Source organism: Xiphophorus maculatus, chromosome 5, assembly GCF_002775205.1.
Source record: "Xiphophorus maculatus strain JP 163 A chromosome 5, X_maculatus-5.0-male, whole genome shotgun sequence".
Lineage (NCBI taxonomy): Eukaryota > Metazoa > Chordata > Actinopteri > Cyprinodontiformes > Poeciliidae > Xiphophorus > Xiphophorus maculatus.
The window spans coordinates 24072613-24090927 of NC_036447.1; the positions used below are offsets into that span (position 1 = coordinate 24072613).

Consider the following 18315-nt stretch of genomic DNA (forward strand, 5'->3'; position numbering starts at 1 on the left):
ATTTCCAAAGGGTTTTGCACCAAAAGGAAGATTTAGCCTCGCAGGGTAACAAATTCAGATGTTACGGTAGCACACAAGCAAATTAAGTATGTTAAATTTATTATAGCACATATGTCAAAAATAAAATATGCTTTATGTCTGGATGCTAAAAATCCAAATCGAGCGTTTATATCACTACCAGACTTATGACCAAAATACTCGATATGAGAAACGGACAACACTAATATTTGCCAAGATTTTATTAGAAGGTTTTTTCTTCAAGACACAACTCAGACCCAAATGTGTCAAAAACACCTGGGCTAAAGTTTTTGGCAAAGGGAAATTATACTTTCAGGCAGATTTATAACAGGAGTACCAGAGACACACACACAGGGAAAAAGAATAACAGTTAAAAAACATTTTTTTTTTAAAATCAGCTCTGTGTTTATTTAATTGTTACACCCTAAAAAGCTACATGGACAGTACAGTGCCTGCTGAGCTAACAGGCTCTGATCTCAGCAGTCTGAATGAAATGATCAAAGCTTCTCCATGGGCTCAACGTGACTTTCTTCTTGCAGTGGAGGGTTAAGGTTCAGTGCAAAGAATGTTTTTCCTTACAGCTCCACCTGGTGGTTGGCAGCTTCTGAAGGCACCGACAAGAAATGAGGACACCCAGAAAACGTCTCGCGTCAAGACCACTTTCTGAAAAATATATATTTTTAATCATCCATCAAAAGATTTAAGCTATTTTACTCCACTTTCCAATTTATGATTAGGAAGTAAAATTACCCTCGTACTTAATGTGTGAACATCCAGATTATTCCATTAAGAATAAAAAAAAACCCCAAAATAAACCTCAAGAAATAAGTGCCTTTTATTTGGAACAAGCTTCAACCGTCTGCTGTGATCAGCACTTGGCCTTCTTGCCGTAGCTGTCCACCACCTCCGGCAGGACGCTGTCGTCCTCCTCCACCTGCTCCGTCACCGTCTTCCCAACCAGCTGGAAGATGTCCTCTGCCGGGACGCCCATGGGCTCGGCCACTTTCACCGCCAGCATGTCCAGCGTCAGGACCGTTCCCTGGGGGATCTTCACCTTGGCGACCACGGATTTGCCCAGCTGGAGGACAAGTAACGACAGGGAGCAACGTTGTTACAGACAATGAAAACGTTCTTCGCCGCCAAACTTTTGCGCGTCTCATCGCAGAGGAGAAGGTCACACTGACTTTGTCGTGGCACGCCTTCTCGCAGGGCAACATCCGCTTGGCGCCGCTTCCCAGCGCCCGCTCCACCAGACGGACGGAGCGGACCAGCTCCGCCAGCTCAGAGGGGACCAGCGAGGCCTCGTGGTCGCTCCCCTTCCACGTCTTGTCCAAGGTTACGTGACGCTCGATGACCTTCGCTCCCAGAGCCACAGCTGCCACCGAGATGCTGATCCCAGACTCGTGACCGGAATACCCGATGGGAATATCGGGAAATTCCTTCTGGTATTCCTGCGGTGAAGAACAGAAACACTGTTGTTCTCGACTGATAACATGTATTGTGTCTTCCCTTCTTCTGATACGCCTGTTGCTTTCTTCAGACTCTCCAATATAGTCCCTCGCAAAAGTATCCATACGTAAAACACTTTTAGTTTTTTCTTCCTGGTTGCAAACTTTCATCCATTTTACTGACTTTTTACATGATAAACTAACAAAAGAGGCCTATGATATTAATTTTGTACCACGCTTTTCAGGTTGTTTTTTCAGGAAAAACTAATCATTTAGAATGAAGGCATCATTTACCTTCTACTTGACAATTATGCGTAACTTTGTGTTACTTCACGCAAACTCTGAATAAAGTAACTACAAACACAGTGAAGTCTGTGGTTGTAAAGCGTCACCGTGTGCAGCATAGCAAAAAAAAAAAAAACAAGCAATTTTTACAACTTAACATTTTTGTTTCACATCATCTGTATCTCCCCACCCAAATGTCACAAGTGGACACATATGGAAAAAAAATAAGATAAAATTCATTCACCGTGATGACTCTGAGGTTGACATCTTCAGCCTCCAGAGGGTACGCACTGGTGCACTGCAGGATGGCAAAGTTCTGGTTGTGCTGCTTCACCGTCTTGTAGACGCGACGCATCGTCTCCATCGACTGCATCCCGCTGGACACCACCATGGGACGGCCTGGCGCAAACGACAGGAGAACGTCCTTATAAAAGGCTTATGTGGCTCCTTAAGGCTGCTTAGGTCCAGGACTTTGATTTCACCAAGAAACAAATATGCTGCAATAAGAAAGACCAGGAACTTAAAAGCGGTTGCTTTCTTTTAATATAAACAAGAATATCAAACTGTTATTTTTATTTCTATTAAAAGTAAGAAGAAGAAAAACGAGTTCCTCTGTGTTGCCTACTGTACAATATAGGCTACTTGTCTCATGAGAATAACTAGAAGGAACATATTGTGTCTTTGTAAAAAAAAAAATCTATTCAGCAAAACTTTGTTTAGTTTACAGGTATTTTGATGACTGAAGAGGTTAGAGCTTAGTAGCTCAGACAAAAACATTTCCCACGACCTTCTTATGCTTCTTAAAAGCAAAATATTAAGAAATGAGTAATAAATCAAGACTATTTTGTTTGCTTAAAATGGTCAGTGTTTGAGGTACACCTGAAAATGATGAGAAAAAGTGAACAAAATGAAAAATTAACAAATTTCTGCTGTTTACACTTTATCTTTTCAGCCGTTTAGGAACATTGTTTTTCAAAATGTTGCCCTTTATAAAACAAGCATTACAGGATAGTAGATGTGGCCGTAGCAAACAATAGTTCTTCTTCTGTGACTTTTCTTGTCAGCTTGGTTTTGTTTGTATACACTGTATACATTGCTAAGAAACAACTGCTTTCAACATTCCTCGAAACCTGAGCAACGTTTCTCTCCTATCACACCCAAAGCCTCAGCCTGAAGCAGCAGGTGACGGTCTCACCCTTCTTGGCCGTTTTCTCCAGATAAGGAAAGTTGTTGGTGTCTCCGGATCCAACTTTGAAGAAAGGCACGTTGAGCTCGTGGAGAAACTCTACTGCCATCTAAAGGACGCAGGCCAGAACTGCAGTTAAATGACCGAACAGCTCAAATAAGAAAGTAACCCTGGGAACTCAGAGCCGTCTTACCTCATCCATCCCCGAAGCCGTGAAGAAGATCCCCACCTCTGCAGCGTATTTCTGCAGCTCCCTGTACTGATCATGACTGAACTCCAGGTGGCGCTTGTGTTCGCCATAGGTTTTGCCCCAGGAGTTCTTGGAGGTGTACGGACGCTCCAGGGCTCGCTTGTTGAATTTGTACTCCAGCTCGCTCTTCTGGAATTTGGCGCAGTCAGCACCGCAGTCCTGAGGAGGCGAATGTGTGAAAATACATCATATATCTTAACTTTGAACCAAAAAAGTTTCTATGTTTTTATGTAAAAAAGATTTTGTTTGTTTGTTTGTTTTAAAGAGCATAGATTATTGGAGGGCAGGTATTTGGGCAACGGTTGTAGTTTGGAAGGTGTAATACACACACTTCCACTAGTAAGGCAAGGCAAGGCAAGTTTATTTATATAGCACTTTAAAACAGTACCACTGACCAAAGTGCTGTACAATCACAAGATTGTACAGCACGAATATATCATGGGCGTAGGTTTGGGTATGGACGGTCGTGACATGTCGCGACCAATATTCAAGGGATATAAAATAGTCCCGACCAATTTTTGCCATATAAATTTAAAAAAAAAACCATATGTATTTTTTAACAAAAACAAAATAAATAAACGAAAATCTACACTGATTAGTTTAATATTTCAATATACTACACAGTGGTAGCATTCATTTCAAATGCTGGTGAGTTGGTGAGTAAGTTGTAAGGTCCCACCAAAACTTGGACCAAACCTAAGCCCTTGGAATATATATATATATATATATATATATATATATATATATATATATATATAATACTTAACTGGGGATCCAACAAAAATTAACTTCAATATTTTTCTAAAAAGTAAAAAATTTATGCATTAAATAAAATGGATTTAAATATTTATATGCCAATTATTTGTTAATTACAGTATTAGAGACACTCTTTAAACCACTATTTAATTATTTACATCACTGCTAGGAATACTGTTAGCATGTCGTCTAATCCATCATGAATTAATGTCAGAATTAATTCCACCACATGGAATGAAGCGTGGAGCTCGATCAAAGAGAAAGAAAGAAAGAAAGACCCGGACTGGTTAAACTAGTACAAAACACACAGCAGTGATGTGTGGCGCTCAGACTGGCCCTTTATGATCGCCACACCTGAACCTGTCAGCGTCCTTACAGGTGCAGCGCGCCAGGAAGGAGAGACACAGTTTGAAACTTACAGCATTACTCTGCGTGACAACTTCATTGTTGTGAACCAACCAGATATTAAATCCACCGTCTCTATCAGTTTAGCAAATATCCTCCATTCATAAAAACTCGCCAATGCTTTACTCCACTTTTCCCACTGATTTCTATTATTAGATCAGCTAAAAGCCGAAGCGTGGGAGAGCTGATAATAATTAGCCTGCACTCAAATCCTTCCAAATAAAGCAAACTTTCGCTCACCTTTGCCATTTTAATCATCTTCTTGGCGATCTCGAGGTCTCCCTGGTGGTTCTGTCCAATCTCAGCTATGATGAAACACGGATGTTCTCCTCCGATGGACCGACCGGGACACAGCTCAAACTCCAGAGGCATCTTGGTGGCGCTGGATGGTGACAATCTGTAAAAGAAGAGCGCGGACAGCAGGACGTGCTCTGTTGGCAGTGCAGCCTAACCCGACCGAGTGGAGTGCTTTGCGTTCAGGAACTACTTCCGCCTTTGTAGAGCGTACGTGTTCCACGTAGCAGCCGGAAGGGTTTTCAAAGTAAAAGCATGGCCATTCAGGATTTTATTTTTATCTTTAAGCAAAATTATGACAATAATTTAAAGCTGATTGTCTCAAATATTAATATTATTGAAACTATATATATACTATATTATAATAACTATTGAAAATATAAAAAAAGAAGCAGAAATGGGGGGGGAATTTTTATTTTTTTTTGTTGCTACGATTGATTGAATGAATGAATGAATGAATGGTTGCTAGGTCAAAAGCAAAATGAGCAAAACATGACTTCATTTGGTAATCTGTTGAAAATCATTAAAACATAATACTACTGTCAAAAATGAACAAAAACATGTTCATTTTTTTTTTGTTTCCACTTTTTTTTTTGTTCCAGATTCCCTGACCTAGAAAAAACTTCACGAAGTTCATCTTTTAGTCGTTTCAATGTTCTTAGCAGAAACTAACCAATGTTTGAGTCTTGTATTAAAATACTAACTATTCATTTGAGAAAAGGGTAGTGGTGGTGGTGGAGGTGGAGGGTTGGTAAAAAAAAAAAAAAAAAACAGTATAAATTAAATTTGCATGTCTTTTGCTGTTTGTTGGCTACACTAGTTTTACTATGATAAAATTAAAATTCTACTTATTATTTATGACTTATTATGGTTCAAAGGAAACTCTAAACAGGTGGGTTATAGTCTTGATTTAAAGAAACTCGGTGCTTCGACCTCTCTAGTTCTGATTTTAAAATAAAAACAAAACAAAACAAAAAAACTCCCCCTAGATTTTTCACTTCCTTTTTTTCCCCCCAACATTGGTGTCTAATAAAAAATCCTTCTTATGTCTCGTGGCTCAGTGGAAGAACAGCTGCATCACATACTAAGGTTACACTCCTAGCTGCAGCTGTCCAGGGTTTAGTTGCCTTCCCCTTTTCTCTCTGTCATTCCTGTGTAGCTACTGAGGTAATAAAGACCACTAGTGCAAAAAATAACTTATTTTGTTTGTTTTGTTTTCTCATAAATTAGATTATAGATTTGTGTCTCTTTTGCATGTTGTTCATATTTGTTTGGCTTGTCAAGACGTCTGCACCCACCTACTAAACATGTACAGTTTAACATAACTCCAACAAAGAGAAACAAAGGACACCGTGCCATTACTTTTCTGTCACTATATAATGGCTTCTCCATTATATTGTACATTTGGAATAAGTACAAACACTCTGTCTTAGCAATGTTCTGCACAGGAGCAAAGGACTGCACAGGATTCATAACTTCCTTTAGGACTCTATGAAAGCCCCAGTCAGCCATAATTAAAGCAGCCATCGACACTTGGTCGGCTTCTTTACACATCAATGCAACAGAAACAACACATCAGTGGAAGTGCAGGACAATAAATGAGGGAAGAGAAAAAGTTAATCTATTTCAGATGAAACTGGTCCATTCATGAAAAACCTACTTGTATTTTAAATACTTATTGTGTTTTTCTTTGCTGATTCCGAATAAGTTAGCTTGTCCTTTCATCAATCTTTGTGCCAGTCTTTCAGACAAATGCCAGATCTGAATGAAATACTAGTTTTCACTGAAAGTTTTTTTTAAAAAAAGTTACAATGTGTTTTTGATCAAATTGTCAGGTTTTTTTTCTGTCTCTCATCTACTTTTTCTGTTTTCTTGCCCCTCAAGGTCCTTGTATTTTGGCTACTATGGTTTCAATAGCACGACAGAGCAGCACCATAGTGTGGGAAAACTACGGTAAGGTCAAAGATTTGGCTCTGCAACATGAATAAGACACATTTCACACATTTCTTTGTACTTGCTCAAAGAGTAGAAAGTCATTAGTCAGACAGGTCAGCGCTGTTAAAACTATTTTGCAAAATTAAAGGAGAGATCTTATCTTGATTTAGCCAAACTGGAAAATGACGACTGGTGACTGTGAAACATGGAAGAAAGAAAGTCTACCAGACAAAACGTACCTTGTTTTAGACACAACAGAACCGGAATAAGCCGAATTAAATGGATAAAATTTAAAAAAACAATGGCGTCACATTATGTTATATTCACTGGACTGCCGGGCAATTTCATAAACCATACTAGATCAATTTTATTTAACCGGGATACGCAGCTATCTGAAAAAGTATTTGGCCAACAATAAAAATAAAAAAAAAGTAGATTTCTTTTATTTTTGTCAGTTTTGGTCCTCCATAGCTGATAAACACGCATTAAGTAGGACGATATTGACACGTAGAAGCAAAAAACATTTTCCCCAAGTAATTTATTCATATTTTTTATTCCTTGATGCCAAGACTTCCTTGTCCAGGAAGTGGGGGAGCATGAGCGAGTCGTGCCCAACATGGTGGACAACTAGGGGAAGACGGCCAAGTATTAAGTTTGATTTGAAAAAAAAAAAAAAAAAATACTTAGTTTGGCATTTTCTGGATAGCATCATTTGGATAGGGTCCAAAGTTACCATGGATTTTCATTATTTTCTTCTGTGTCAAATTTGACATGAATAGTCAGACATTTGGAAAAGGTTCAGAGTAAAAGAAGTTGTCAAATCAGGTTTGATAAATGATTTTCTGCCTTTTCTATAGACTTAAAAACTAAAAAATGCCCAAAATGTTTTTCCAAGATGATTCCAAAACCTTGGTCATAGTTTCATCTCTTTGCTGGACATAAACTTTTACAAATTCACTTTGTAGTCTAAAAAGTACTTTGTCAATTGTTTAAGTCTAAGAGTGATAAGTCCGGTGCCATCAGCATTTGTCATATTAAGGATACTACACATATGATATTGAGACATTTGTAACTGAGCTCCAGTCTCCATATACAGTAATAAGCAGAAAAATGACAGGACAGCAAAGTTCTCATCCTCTTTTTTTTTTTTACTTGTACTGAAATCAAATGGACAATGAATACACATGGTCAAGGAACAACTAGCTAGTATCTAGTCTTTAAAACCACAATGGTCTAATTTTAGTGACATAAATGTTTATATACTGTATACATAGCCTTCTGTATATGTACATAGGTACACTCAAAGTACATACACACACTGTTAGGGTTTCAACACCCATACAAACAGGTCACACGTTTTGTAATGATTGGACTTCCTTCACTTCTGACTGGATGAGGGGAAAAAAGTTTCCAAAAAAAAAGAAAAAATGCATAGATTGGAAATTTGAACACAATATGCCACAATGAAGCACTGCACAGAGTAAAGTACACTGGATTTGGAGTTTGGTCCCCCCCAAAAAAAGAAAGATAAGAAATACAAAACGGACACTAATACTTCACTAAAAGGAGGACAGGAAGTGATATGTTGGAGGGCAAACGACGGATCGACATGTTGAGGTTATACAACAGCATTCTGATATTGTTTGGAGGCGACGGAGGATGTAGTGTAGCTGTAAGCCTTAAAAAAATACAAACATCAATCTTTCCCTTTTAGTGTCCCAACTCACCATCCTTTACAGTGTTACGAAGGACCACAGACCAAACACTTTGGTCAAATCCAACGAGACTTCAACATGGGGCCACAAAACGTGAGGTTTCGACTAGTCTGAGGTGGAAAGACGGAAAGCTTTCAAAGGGGTCAGAGAAGTGATAATCTCTACAGGCCTGTGTGAAAATGGAAACCCGGGCTGTCCCCCTTCACCTTCGAAGACAAAAGATGTGGATTCAGTAGTTGGCGTGTGAGGTGGAAAAATAAAAACAAAAAGAAAGGAAAACATGACATGGAATGGACTTCCCCAGATCTCTGGCCTCTAACGGACCAGCGGGGACTGCTTTAGGGAGATGAGGACGGAGCGCATGCGGGACACGTCTTTGGCCTGCTTGCTGGACTTGGGGTTGAAGTCGCAGAGCCGAGCCACCCGCTCCCACTCTGTGCCGGGGTTGTTCTCGTCCAGATCCGAAATCATCGCTTCCTCGGCCGCCCTGATGAGAGGAGGAGAAGGTGGAAGAGGAAGGGGAAAAACGGGTCGGTCAGTGGAGGAAGAAGTGAAAAATCCCCAAAAAACAACAAACAACGTGAGAAAGTCCTCTGCAGAGAGCCAACACAGGTTTATGCTGGGTCACCTTCATGTAAGGAGTGCACCGATTGGCCTGTCCTAACAAGCAATAAATCAATTAATCAGCTGGTAAGTTAAAACAAACTCAATTTTTATTTCTATGATTTATCATTTCTCTTTCTTTCTACCAAAAACTAGATGACAAGTTTTCAGTCTGGAGCTTTCGTCACAAGTCCTACTTTTGCAAGACAATTTTGCCTACAGAGACTTCATAATTAATTTTATTTGTTGTTCTTGTTTTTTTATTTATTCTGGTTATTCAAAATGCCTTCCAGTTTTAGTGCTAAATGTTCACTGGTATTTAAAACTTATTGATCTTTGAGAATGTGTTCCTGCATCATCATGTATGCCATTAATGGTAATTGAAATAAGCAATAATATTGTTTTGAGACCAATTGTTATTGCGATAACTTATGGTACAATTTTATCGTCCAGGAAAAAGTGTCATCACGACAGGCCTATGCACCGACTCCTTTTTTCTGACTGATTGCTGATCTCTAAAAAGTCTCAATTGCCAACTCCAATTTTGGCCAATACTGTTTTGTTTTGTTTTTTTCTTTAAAAAGTTGCTGAATATAGCAACTTGTTACTAATTATTGTGATTATTGTTTAACCACACACCTGCAGGCTAGAGTCTCTGGCAGCAGTTCAAAAGGGAACAGTGGCCGACTTTTTGAAATTTGCAGAAGTAGTCAAGTATCGACTGATAACCAATCACCCAAAATTATTGGGATCGATTTATCATCCAACTGGCTTATCGGTGCACCCATGCTTCATTCTGCTTTAGCTCCTCACTTTTGACATTTTGCTCAAAACTTTTAGATCCGACAGGAGGATTTCTCAACTTTTGGCTGGGTTGGACTGTTCGCTCTGCAGAGTCGGCCTCAGCACAGGTTAGTCCCATCATAAATATCAAGTTTAATTACACCCACAGCCTTACTGTCTGCAACACGGCCGCGCCTTTGCTCACACATAACACCGCAATTACCCGACTCGTCAGACAAGCCACAACACCAAGCAGAGGTACAATACCACCGATTAAAGAAAATCATCAAAAAGGAAGACAAACTTAGCCAAAATAAATAAAAGGCTGAAAAAGAGTTTTAGCTGGTTAAACACGATTAACTCATACAAATACGCTAAAGCTTGCCTGGTGGGTGCACATTTGATAAAAAAATCTCACCCAGGTAGAGAACATTCATTAAATATATGACCAATAGCAGAAAGCTTTGGCTTCCCCCCCCCTTTTTCTTTAACCAAGCTACTGCGACTTAGCCATGCGCTGTGCTGCGGCAAAGGAGCAGGTATGGTTTTCTTTCATCTTGTGTGTGAAAAAACTAAACGGACATATCTGAAAACGGACTGAAAAGTGTAAAAAAAAAAAAAAAATATATATATATATATATATATATATATACTGTATATATATATATATAAAATAAAGTTAATCACCAAGACCTTTTGAGATCCAATCCAGGCTATGAAAAAAAAAACCCAAACTGTCCTAACACCCACCCACATAATACCACCCCCAGAGTTGATCTTTATTTACACTGATTTACTCGGAGTTCCCACACTGTCCGTAAACACAAATTCAGCTCAAAATAATAATAATGATAAAAAAAGTAAACACAGTAAAATGGGGGATGGGAAACTAACCAACATTCACCGTCACAACCATCTACCAAACACAAGAGACTAGAAGGACAACGACGTCAAAGAAGGGACATTACAGCAATCAGTGGAGCTAAAAGACGAAGCAACTAAACTGAACAACAAATAAGAAAGAAAAAAAGGAACAGTCACAAGATGGATTCCATCCTCAAAAATATCAAATACTTAAAAGTTTCTGGGGTTTCGTTTGTTTACTTAACTGGTCTAGGCGGTAGCAAGGATGGTTAATGTGTGTGCTTTGAGGTGCAGAGGAAAAGAAAACAGGGAGAAACAGTTTCACCGGTCAGAATTCAAAAGAGAGAGAGAGAGAGAGAAGGAGAGAAGGAGAGGGGCGAGTGAAATGAAAGACAAAAATTAGCTCATTGCAGATGTGGAAGCCAAACATGCCAAAGCGACAGTTTTCTTTATTCTTCCTACAGAAATCATTTCTGTGCAGCTTTTGGTTCAGTAAGCAAAAAACTATTTGCCAATGAATTGAAATTTGTGTGAGAACATTTTATCCAGCTCTCACCACGCCGACTGTCAATCAGCCTCATACAGGTCAGAGCTCTGAGGTCAAGTCCAAACCAAAGGCTGCACATGTCTATGGCATATCAACCCGTTTCACAGCAGATACTTTGAGCTAGGAGTATTAAAGTGGGCTGCATCCCACCTCAGCACCCCCACATGCTGATTTGATGTGCAAAACAAACCTTCCATAAAGTGGTAATCAGCCCCCTGTAATACTAGAGATGCACCAATCAGAGATGAGTGGCTCATTTTCAATCGGTTTCTTCCTAAAACCTTGACATCCTGAAGCTGACTTTAGTACATTTTGATTTTCCTTCACAAAACTAATACAAAATGTCAAAGAACGGCACTGAAAACCTTCTTCTAGCCACGAGTGGTCATCAGCGATTAATCATGGATTGATCCGTTATTGAAATCTTCTACTAATTTAGCAATCAATTAATCATTATCTGGAGTACGCAGACTCTTAAAAATGGCCACCTGCTAAAAGAAAAAACACTCAGAGAAATGATTCATCCAAAACTGTACATATGTGCAAACTGCAAAGACAAAAATACTTCTTTGTCTACAAATATGTTCTACCTAGTTTGAGCTTCAACTGGTTCAAATTATGTAAAAACATAAAGAAAAAAAAACAACATTTTAAGCTCCCTTTGCTATTCAATTAATCAAAATAAGTTAGCAGTATTTTTTAGCAACAGATGCATCCTTTGCCACAAATAATCAAGCATTCACTAAAGGAATACTGTGTTGTTGAATTTTAGGCCATGCCATTTTCATTTTACAAAAATGTGCTTGTTTACATCTTTTAATGCATTTCTAATATTGGGGGGGGGGGGGACTAGTAGTCAAATGAAAAGTCTGCAGAATGTGCAGATTTATTTCAATATAACTGATAACTAAAATAATCACTAGTTGCAGCCATAAACAGGCGGTTAAAAGCTCAAAACATTTCTTTAATCAGCTCCCTAACACTCTTCTCAAAGTGTCACTCACTCTCACAACCTCAAGACACGTCTCCACGCGTTTAAAAAGTTTGGTTTATTTCCCCTAAATATTCGTCAATCTTTCTGACATCTTTCTTAAACTTCTACATCTGTGTGAACTCACTGATCAGACATAGTTTGGATCTTTGAGTCACTACCCGCCTTTTCTCCGGTTCGGGCTCGTCAAGATGAAAATCGATCAAATCCAGCCACCAATCAAATTCCTGGTGCATCTCGAAATAAGACGACTTCAGCCATCCCATTTCACCTTCAATTATCTGCCATGAAATTCCACTATCAGCACGTCAGCAGCTACAAAACACATTTCTAAAACAGCATGAGAGCTGTCTTGTTTGAAGCAGTTGTCTGTTTGTCATGAAGCAAAGTTATCTTGAAGGTGCGGGAAGTTTAATCTAAAACGTTATAAAGCTACATTATATTGAACTACAGCGCAATAAAGTTTAAAAATACACCAAAAGGTGAACAAATTGATCATCTACAACATCACGGACTGATTAATGCAAACGCACAACTGCTTCAAGCGAATCCTTAAGCACCCTACTCCTCAGTAAGTTTACGTCAAAGAGAAAATGTAAAAGAAAAAACATGAAAACACTTTATTTTGAAACAAAAACAGAAGCAAATTATTGTTGGTAAGGTTTCCTATATCCTGATGCAACTTCAAGGGAAAACAGCACAGGTGTGAGTGATGAACAGAGAATGAAAACAAGCAGTTTTGGAAGAATGGAGACGATCTGGATGAATGTGACTGACGACTTGTGAGGCATGTTTTAATGTTGAAGTGGACCGAAACTAAAGGGCCGACGTATTAAAGCTACGGAAAGAAGAAGAACAAAAATGGATGCAGTTTTCCTTTTAATTGGCTAATTAGTCAAAAACTTTACTCTCGACTTTGACTCGTGTATTCCAACCTCTGAACAGTTTGAGCACGTTCTCATTACGGCTGACACGATCAAATTAATCGTGATTAAGCGATTAATGAAATAATCGTCACCTAATTTAGTAATAGATTAATTGTTAACTGGAGTACACAGACTCTAAAAGAGGCCATTTACTGAATTTGCAGTCAGGGCAGTAAGTAAGCCAAAACTGTGCAAAAAGATAAAATACATTTTGTATTTGCGATGAGACTTTGTGTTGTCTGCAAATCTCTTTTACCCAGAACTTCTCAATCACATTTTTAGCGTCACCTGGTTCAGACTCTGTAAAAATATTACAAATAAAAAATCTCCTATTAAGCATCTTTTGTTATCGAATTCATAAAAATTTAATAAATAAATAAAAATAATAATAATCTGCAGATTAGCTGTCATTCTTTTGGCTGCAGATGAACACACTAAGGAAATGCTACTGTACACATTGCATTTTAGGAAACAGAATTTTATTTTCATATTCAAAAACATAACTTATTTGCTCATTTGCATCTTTTAATTTATCTCTAATATTGTCCAGAAAGTTGCAAGTTGTTAAAAAAAAAAAAAAAAACCTACAGAAAGTGCCAATTTTTCAAATCAGACCAATCAATTGAGCGTCAGAATAATCGATTGCTAAAATAATTGTCGGTCGCAGCCCTGGAACTTATTCAAATTTTATTCGCACTCCGATGAATTCAAATTAAAAAAAGTGAAAAAATGTTTTAATAAGATTTCAGTTTTATCAACCTTCTGGCAATTGCTGGGAACGACAAGAAAGTTAGTTGGGAGTCAATTTCAGGATCCTCTTTGGACAAATTAATCAATCGGTCTACCTCTGGTGTAACAACATGCAAGTGAGTGGTTTAGCATTTTAATAAACATTTAATATTAGTAGTTCTAATAAGCGTCATGAAAGGCATCCACTCAGTTGGCATGCAGACGAATGGGTCAGTAAACATCACTGGACGTAGTATTTATGAAGGGAGAAATCTAAAACTTAAAATAAATTGGATTTAAAAGAAACATGGCAATACTAAAGGGTGACTCATTTACTATGAGATAACTGATGTGTGCTGTGGAGAAAACGTGAGCGATATGAGAGGGAAACAAAAAGGTATTAAGAAGGAGGATGTTAGTTGGAGCAACATACACATAACCAATGAGGTCAGAGAAGGGCTGCTTGTAGAAGTCTTCATCCAGCACTCTGGACAAACATCCGCCCAACGACAGAGCAGCGAGAAGGCAGGAGAGGCGAGAAAAAAAACAGTAACAGGGAGGAGGGGATAGAAAAAAAAACAGACGTTATCATCGGTTAGCACTCAGATATAAAGTCCAACCATCAGCTTTTTTTGACCTTAAAAATGAAGAGTTTCACCAGCTCAAAGAAGAGGAGAGGCTCACAGGTGATTGTGTTTGTCGTTACCAAGGACACCGCAGAGCAGCGTACATTCAGTAAGATGAGTGAGAAACTAACTAAAAGGCTATATCCTGTTGATTCAAATCTTAATCTGAATATGCTTGATTTTGGTTTAATCTAAACAGTTAAACACATTCTACGCGTTTTCCAGGCTGCAGTAACAGCTGAGGGCCTCCCAAGCGTAAACCCGTATTGGGTTGCCGTTTTGGAATCCCGCCACAAAGCCTCTACCTGTTGTTGGATTTAGTTTTCTCCAGCTGCTCGTTCTGCCTGGCATGCCAGTCCTCCAGCTCCAACTTGGCCTTCTCCTTCCACTCGGACTCCTGCTTGCGAGAGTTGGCATCTGCAGAGGGAATGTGGCGAGGCACGGGAGAAGAATGAAAAATGAGACAAAAACATATTAAACTCTGACTCTTGTACGCTGCATTTTTACCATTGAAAGGAATTTCAATGTTGTTCATTTCTGTATTAATTGTCTTTTTTGTTTGTTTTGTTAGTTCCTTTCAGCGTCGTGTGTTTTGTTTTTAAAGGACAAGGAAGGATCAAGTTAAATGAGGGATGGTAGAAAGATGAGGAGCAAAGGAGGAAGGATGGATTGAAAGGAAATAAGGAAGAGCAGAAGGAAAAGAAGACAGGAAACAAGGATGAAAGGTGAAAAAAAACCAAGAGAATGACGAATGAACAGGATTAATGAAGGACAAACGTAAGAAAAATCGGAAGGAAAGAAGAAAATGTAAGAAAGGATGGCGCAGAAAAAGAAAAAGGATAAAAGGAAAAAGGAAGGATACAAGGAATGGTTCAACTTTTACATGACAGGAATAAAATATTCAAAGTGTATTTTCCAGACTGCACAGGAACCCTGAGCAAAGCCTTTTTGAGCATTTTTACTATGTGACTAACTTTTGACAAGTTTGATACTAAAAAACAAAAATGTTACATTAGCACAGACTTTATTTCAGTGAGAAACTGCACTGGATGTGTCATTTTTATTCAACATAGGAAAACGGAAAAACACTGACTGGTTCGCCATTTAAATCAGGCTGCAAATTCTGTGCAGCAGGTCGATGTAACTATGAATAAATATGACTGCGATATGAATACGATAACCGATAGAGATGTGGCTACATGAATCACAAGTGGACTCAAGAGATGATCAACAAATCAGAGAAATTAACTGACCGTTTCTCTGTGCAGATCACACCATGTAGAGGAAAGAACTACTGGTTTTGACTCTTTGGGCTTTTACTTGTCGCAGCACAGAAAGTCGTTCATGAGCTGCTTCAGAACCGAGTCGTCTCTCTGAACCTACCTAGCACCTCCAGCCTCTCTCGTTGTTCCTCCCTCCACTTCCGGAGACTTTCAGGTTCAGCCTGCAGCCGGTCGGCATTGGAAATGGCTGCATAGGCATCTGATGGGCCGTTGCTTTCCTTCAAAACAAAACATCAACTTTTCAATGACGTTCTGATAAAAATATATATACGTATTATTTAATAGCTTTCTGAAAGATTAATAGATTCCTCCTGACTATAATCCTAACACTGCATCTGGCATCTTTCGTCCTTTATTTCTCATTTGCAGGCACCACATCCATTCCTAAAAGTGGGCTTCTTCTCTCTCTCTCTCTCTGCCAGAAGTCCTGACGGTGCAAAGGACGAAATGTTGCAATGACAGCACAGGAAAAGGAAGCCGGAGTCATCAACTACAAGAACCTCGAGGCACACAGTTCTAGACTGAAGTAATGATGTAGTAAAAACTGAAAGTCGGTGAGAATTTTCTACCATATACATTACTATGTTCATCTCCGACTTGGCCTTATCATGTCACAAGAAAACAAACAAAAAAATACAGAAAGAAACCAGTTGGGGATTTTTCAGCCTGAAAATGTGCACAGCTCGTCACTATGCAAAGTTTCACGTCAAGCAAGTGTCAATTCCAACTCATTTTGAGGAGGTTTTGTATCTACATTGGACAACAAACAATTTATCAAGATTTTCCTCATGCTCTACTGAAAAAAATAAATGTGGTTCTATGACTCTCATCAGCTTCAAAACAAAAAAAAAAGTCATTAAATTTATTTTAAGAAGGTATGCGGAATAAAGTTTGGGTTCCAGTAAAATTGAGGTAGAAAATTTTAGTTTTTTCCCCCCAAAATCAAGACCACAGCAAGAAACAAAGTCCAAACTAAAACATCCGTTTGCATCGGTTTGTGAAGCCTGTAAAGGCTAAATACACATTTCTTTAAATGAAAGGTTAAAAGACATAAGTAGCTGCGAATTCAGTCAAACTGGGGGGGAAACAGAAACTTATAGGAGAAAATAATGGAAGTATTACCCCGTGAAACTCTCCATTGATGGCGCCGTCTATTAAAAAACATACAAAAAGTTAGAAAATAAAACCATACATATAAAAACACAAAGGGAAAAATTTCGAGTAATAATGTTTAACGCTTTAGGAGTTTCATATGGGCACAATTTTATGTATGACATGTCAGCATTTCTAACCAACAGTTAAAATGACACATTAGGGTCAAAGGTTGCTGCGTCCTACATAAATGTCTTCCTGCGGTTATTAGTAACGTTGTGTGAACGGCAACCAGCGATGAATGACACGGCCAAGAAAGCTGATGTTATCACAAGCCTTTAAGCCCATATGAAACAATGGCAAATACTGCATTTATTAAACAAAGCACATTATGAAACCGCACCGAATCATAATACAAGCTCTGAACTGTTTCAGGAACTGGAATTAATCTTAAATAAACCCGACAGCAAACAAATGACAGCTCCATTAGCATTAGCATTAGCTAGGCGCACCAAATGCCGTGTCAAATTACCGTTTGTGTTACCGCGAGCATTTATAATTTAACGTCTTCCACCTCCGTAATATCCCCAGGTATTAACTGTAGCTAGAGACCAGCGAAATAACCCTGAATGGAGGCGTTACGGTCCCTCCGTCGGAGCGCAGCGGGGACGAACCGTTAGGGTCTCTGAGCGACGAAGGGACCTCTCCGCCGTCCAGGATGCTGAAGCCCTCGTCATTCTCGATCCCCGCAATTTCGCTCTCCTGTTGGGCCAGGAAAGCTGCGGCCGGGTCTTCGTCCGAGCCCACGCCGTTTCCAGCGGCGGGCGCGTTCAGCATGTCAAAATCATCCATGTCGGGAGAGCCTGCGGGAGGATAAACCGGAGAAACGACAAGCAGGTGCTGGGACCCACGGAGAGCTATGGCTAAACGGGAAGAAGGGCGAGGGGAGGGGTGACGAATCTATAGCTGTCGAAGCGGAAACAGGGGGACAACCAATCAAAAGGCAGGATTGCGGATTGGCAGTATTAGTAGCCAATCAGTGACAAATTACATCAGAATTGGACCAATTACATCTCTTTAATCATTGCCTGCTGGTCCCATGATCAACTACGTGTGTAAAAGCTGTTAACCCTCCCCGCAGTTACAGAGACTATAAGTAGCGTTTATATACAGCTCTGTTGATATACTGTTAAGTTCTTAACATTTCCTTGTTTTATTTCCCTTAAAGTTTATAAGGGATCAAGAAAAGATTTTCTGTTGACACGTTAGTAACAAAAGTCATGTAATAATGTCTTATTCGTAAATGTTGTTCTGAAAATATGTTAAAGAGTGGCTGTGTCTTTGTGAACACTGTTTTGATGAAAAATTAAGTAAGTACTAATAAGAAACGTTCTCAGTTTCAACCAGAATAATAACTACCTTTGTTCAGAATCCCATATGAACCAGTATGGGCCTTCCAGTCCAGAAGAATTTAAATACATATTACAGGTGTGTCGTCGCATTAGGTATGAGAGATTCTTATTTAATCTGGTATGCTTTCAGCCTTTTCTTTTAATTCCTTCTACTTGTATAATACTAT

General features: G+C 39.0%; 2 protein-coding genes across 5 annotated transcripts; both read right to left on the bottom strand.

The window, feature by feature from the left end:
* Positions 1 to 224: 224 nt before the first annotated feature.
* On the bottom strand, positions 225 to 4840 carry nans (N-acetylneuraminate synthase). Of its 2 annotated transcripts, XM_023333111.1 has the most exons (7): positions 4589 to 4840; positions 3131 to 3346; positions 2947 to 3046; positions 1996 to 2150; positions 1203 to 1469; positions 851 to 1096; positions 225 to 681 (listed from the first exon to the last, which is right to left on the bottom strand). In XM_023333111.1, exons 1-6 carry the CDS (start codon positions 4718 to 4720, stop codon positions 887 to 889), a joined length of 1080 nt encoding a protein of 359 aa, XP_023188879.1. In that variant the 5' UTR covers positions 4721 to 4840; the 3' UTR covers positions 225 to 681; positions 851 to 886. The 2 variants fall into 2 exon arrangements, with proteins under 2 accessions (XP_023188879.1, XP_005806551.1); XM_005806494.3 differs by having other exon boundaries at positions 225 to 1096.
* A 2864-nt stretch (positions 4841 to 7704) lies between these two features.
* On the bottom strand, positions 7705 to 17693 carry clta (clathrin light chain A). Of its 3 annotated transcripts, XM_005806493.2 has the most exons (7): positions 17411 to 17693; positions 16767 to 16795; positions 15745 to 15862; positions 14667 to 14778; positions 14169 to 14222; positions 10788 to 10823; positions 7705 to 8779 (listed from the first exon to the last, which is right to left on the bottom strand). In XM_005806493.2, exons 1-7 carry the CDS (start codon positions 17586 to 17588, stop codon positions 8608 to 8610), a joined length of 699 nt encoding a protein of 232 aa, XP_005806550.1. In that variant the 5' UTR covers positions 17589 to 17693; the 3' UTR covers positions 7705 to 8607. The 3 variants fall into 3 exon arrangements, with proteins under 3 accessions (XP_005806550.1, XP_023189676.1, XP_014327045.1); XM_023333908.1 differs by lacking the exon at positions 10788 to 10823; XM_014471559.2 differs by lacking the exons at positions 10788 to 10823; positions 14169 to 14222 and having other exon boundaries at positions 17411 to 17690.
* Between the last annotated feature and the right edge of the window lie 622 nt (positions 17694 to 18315).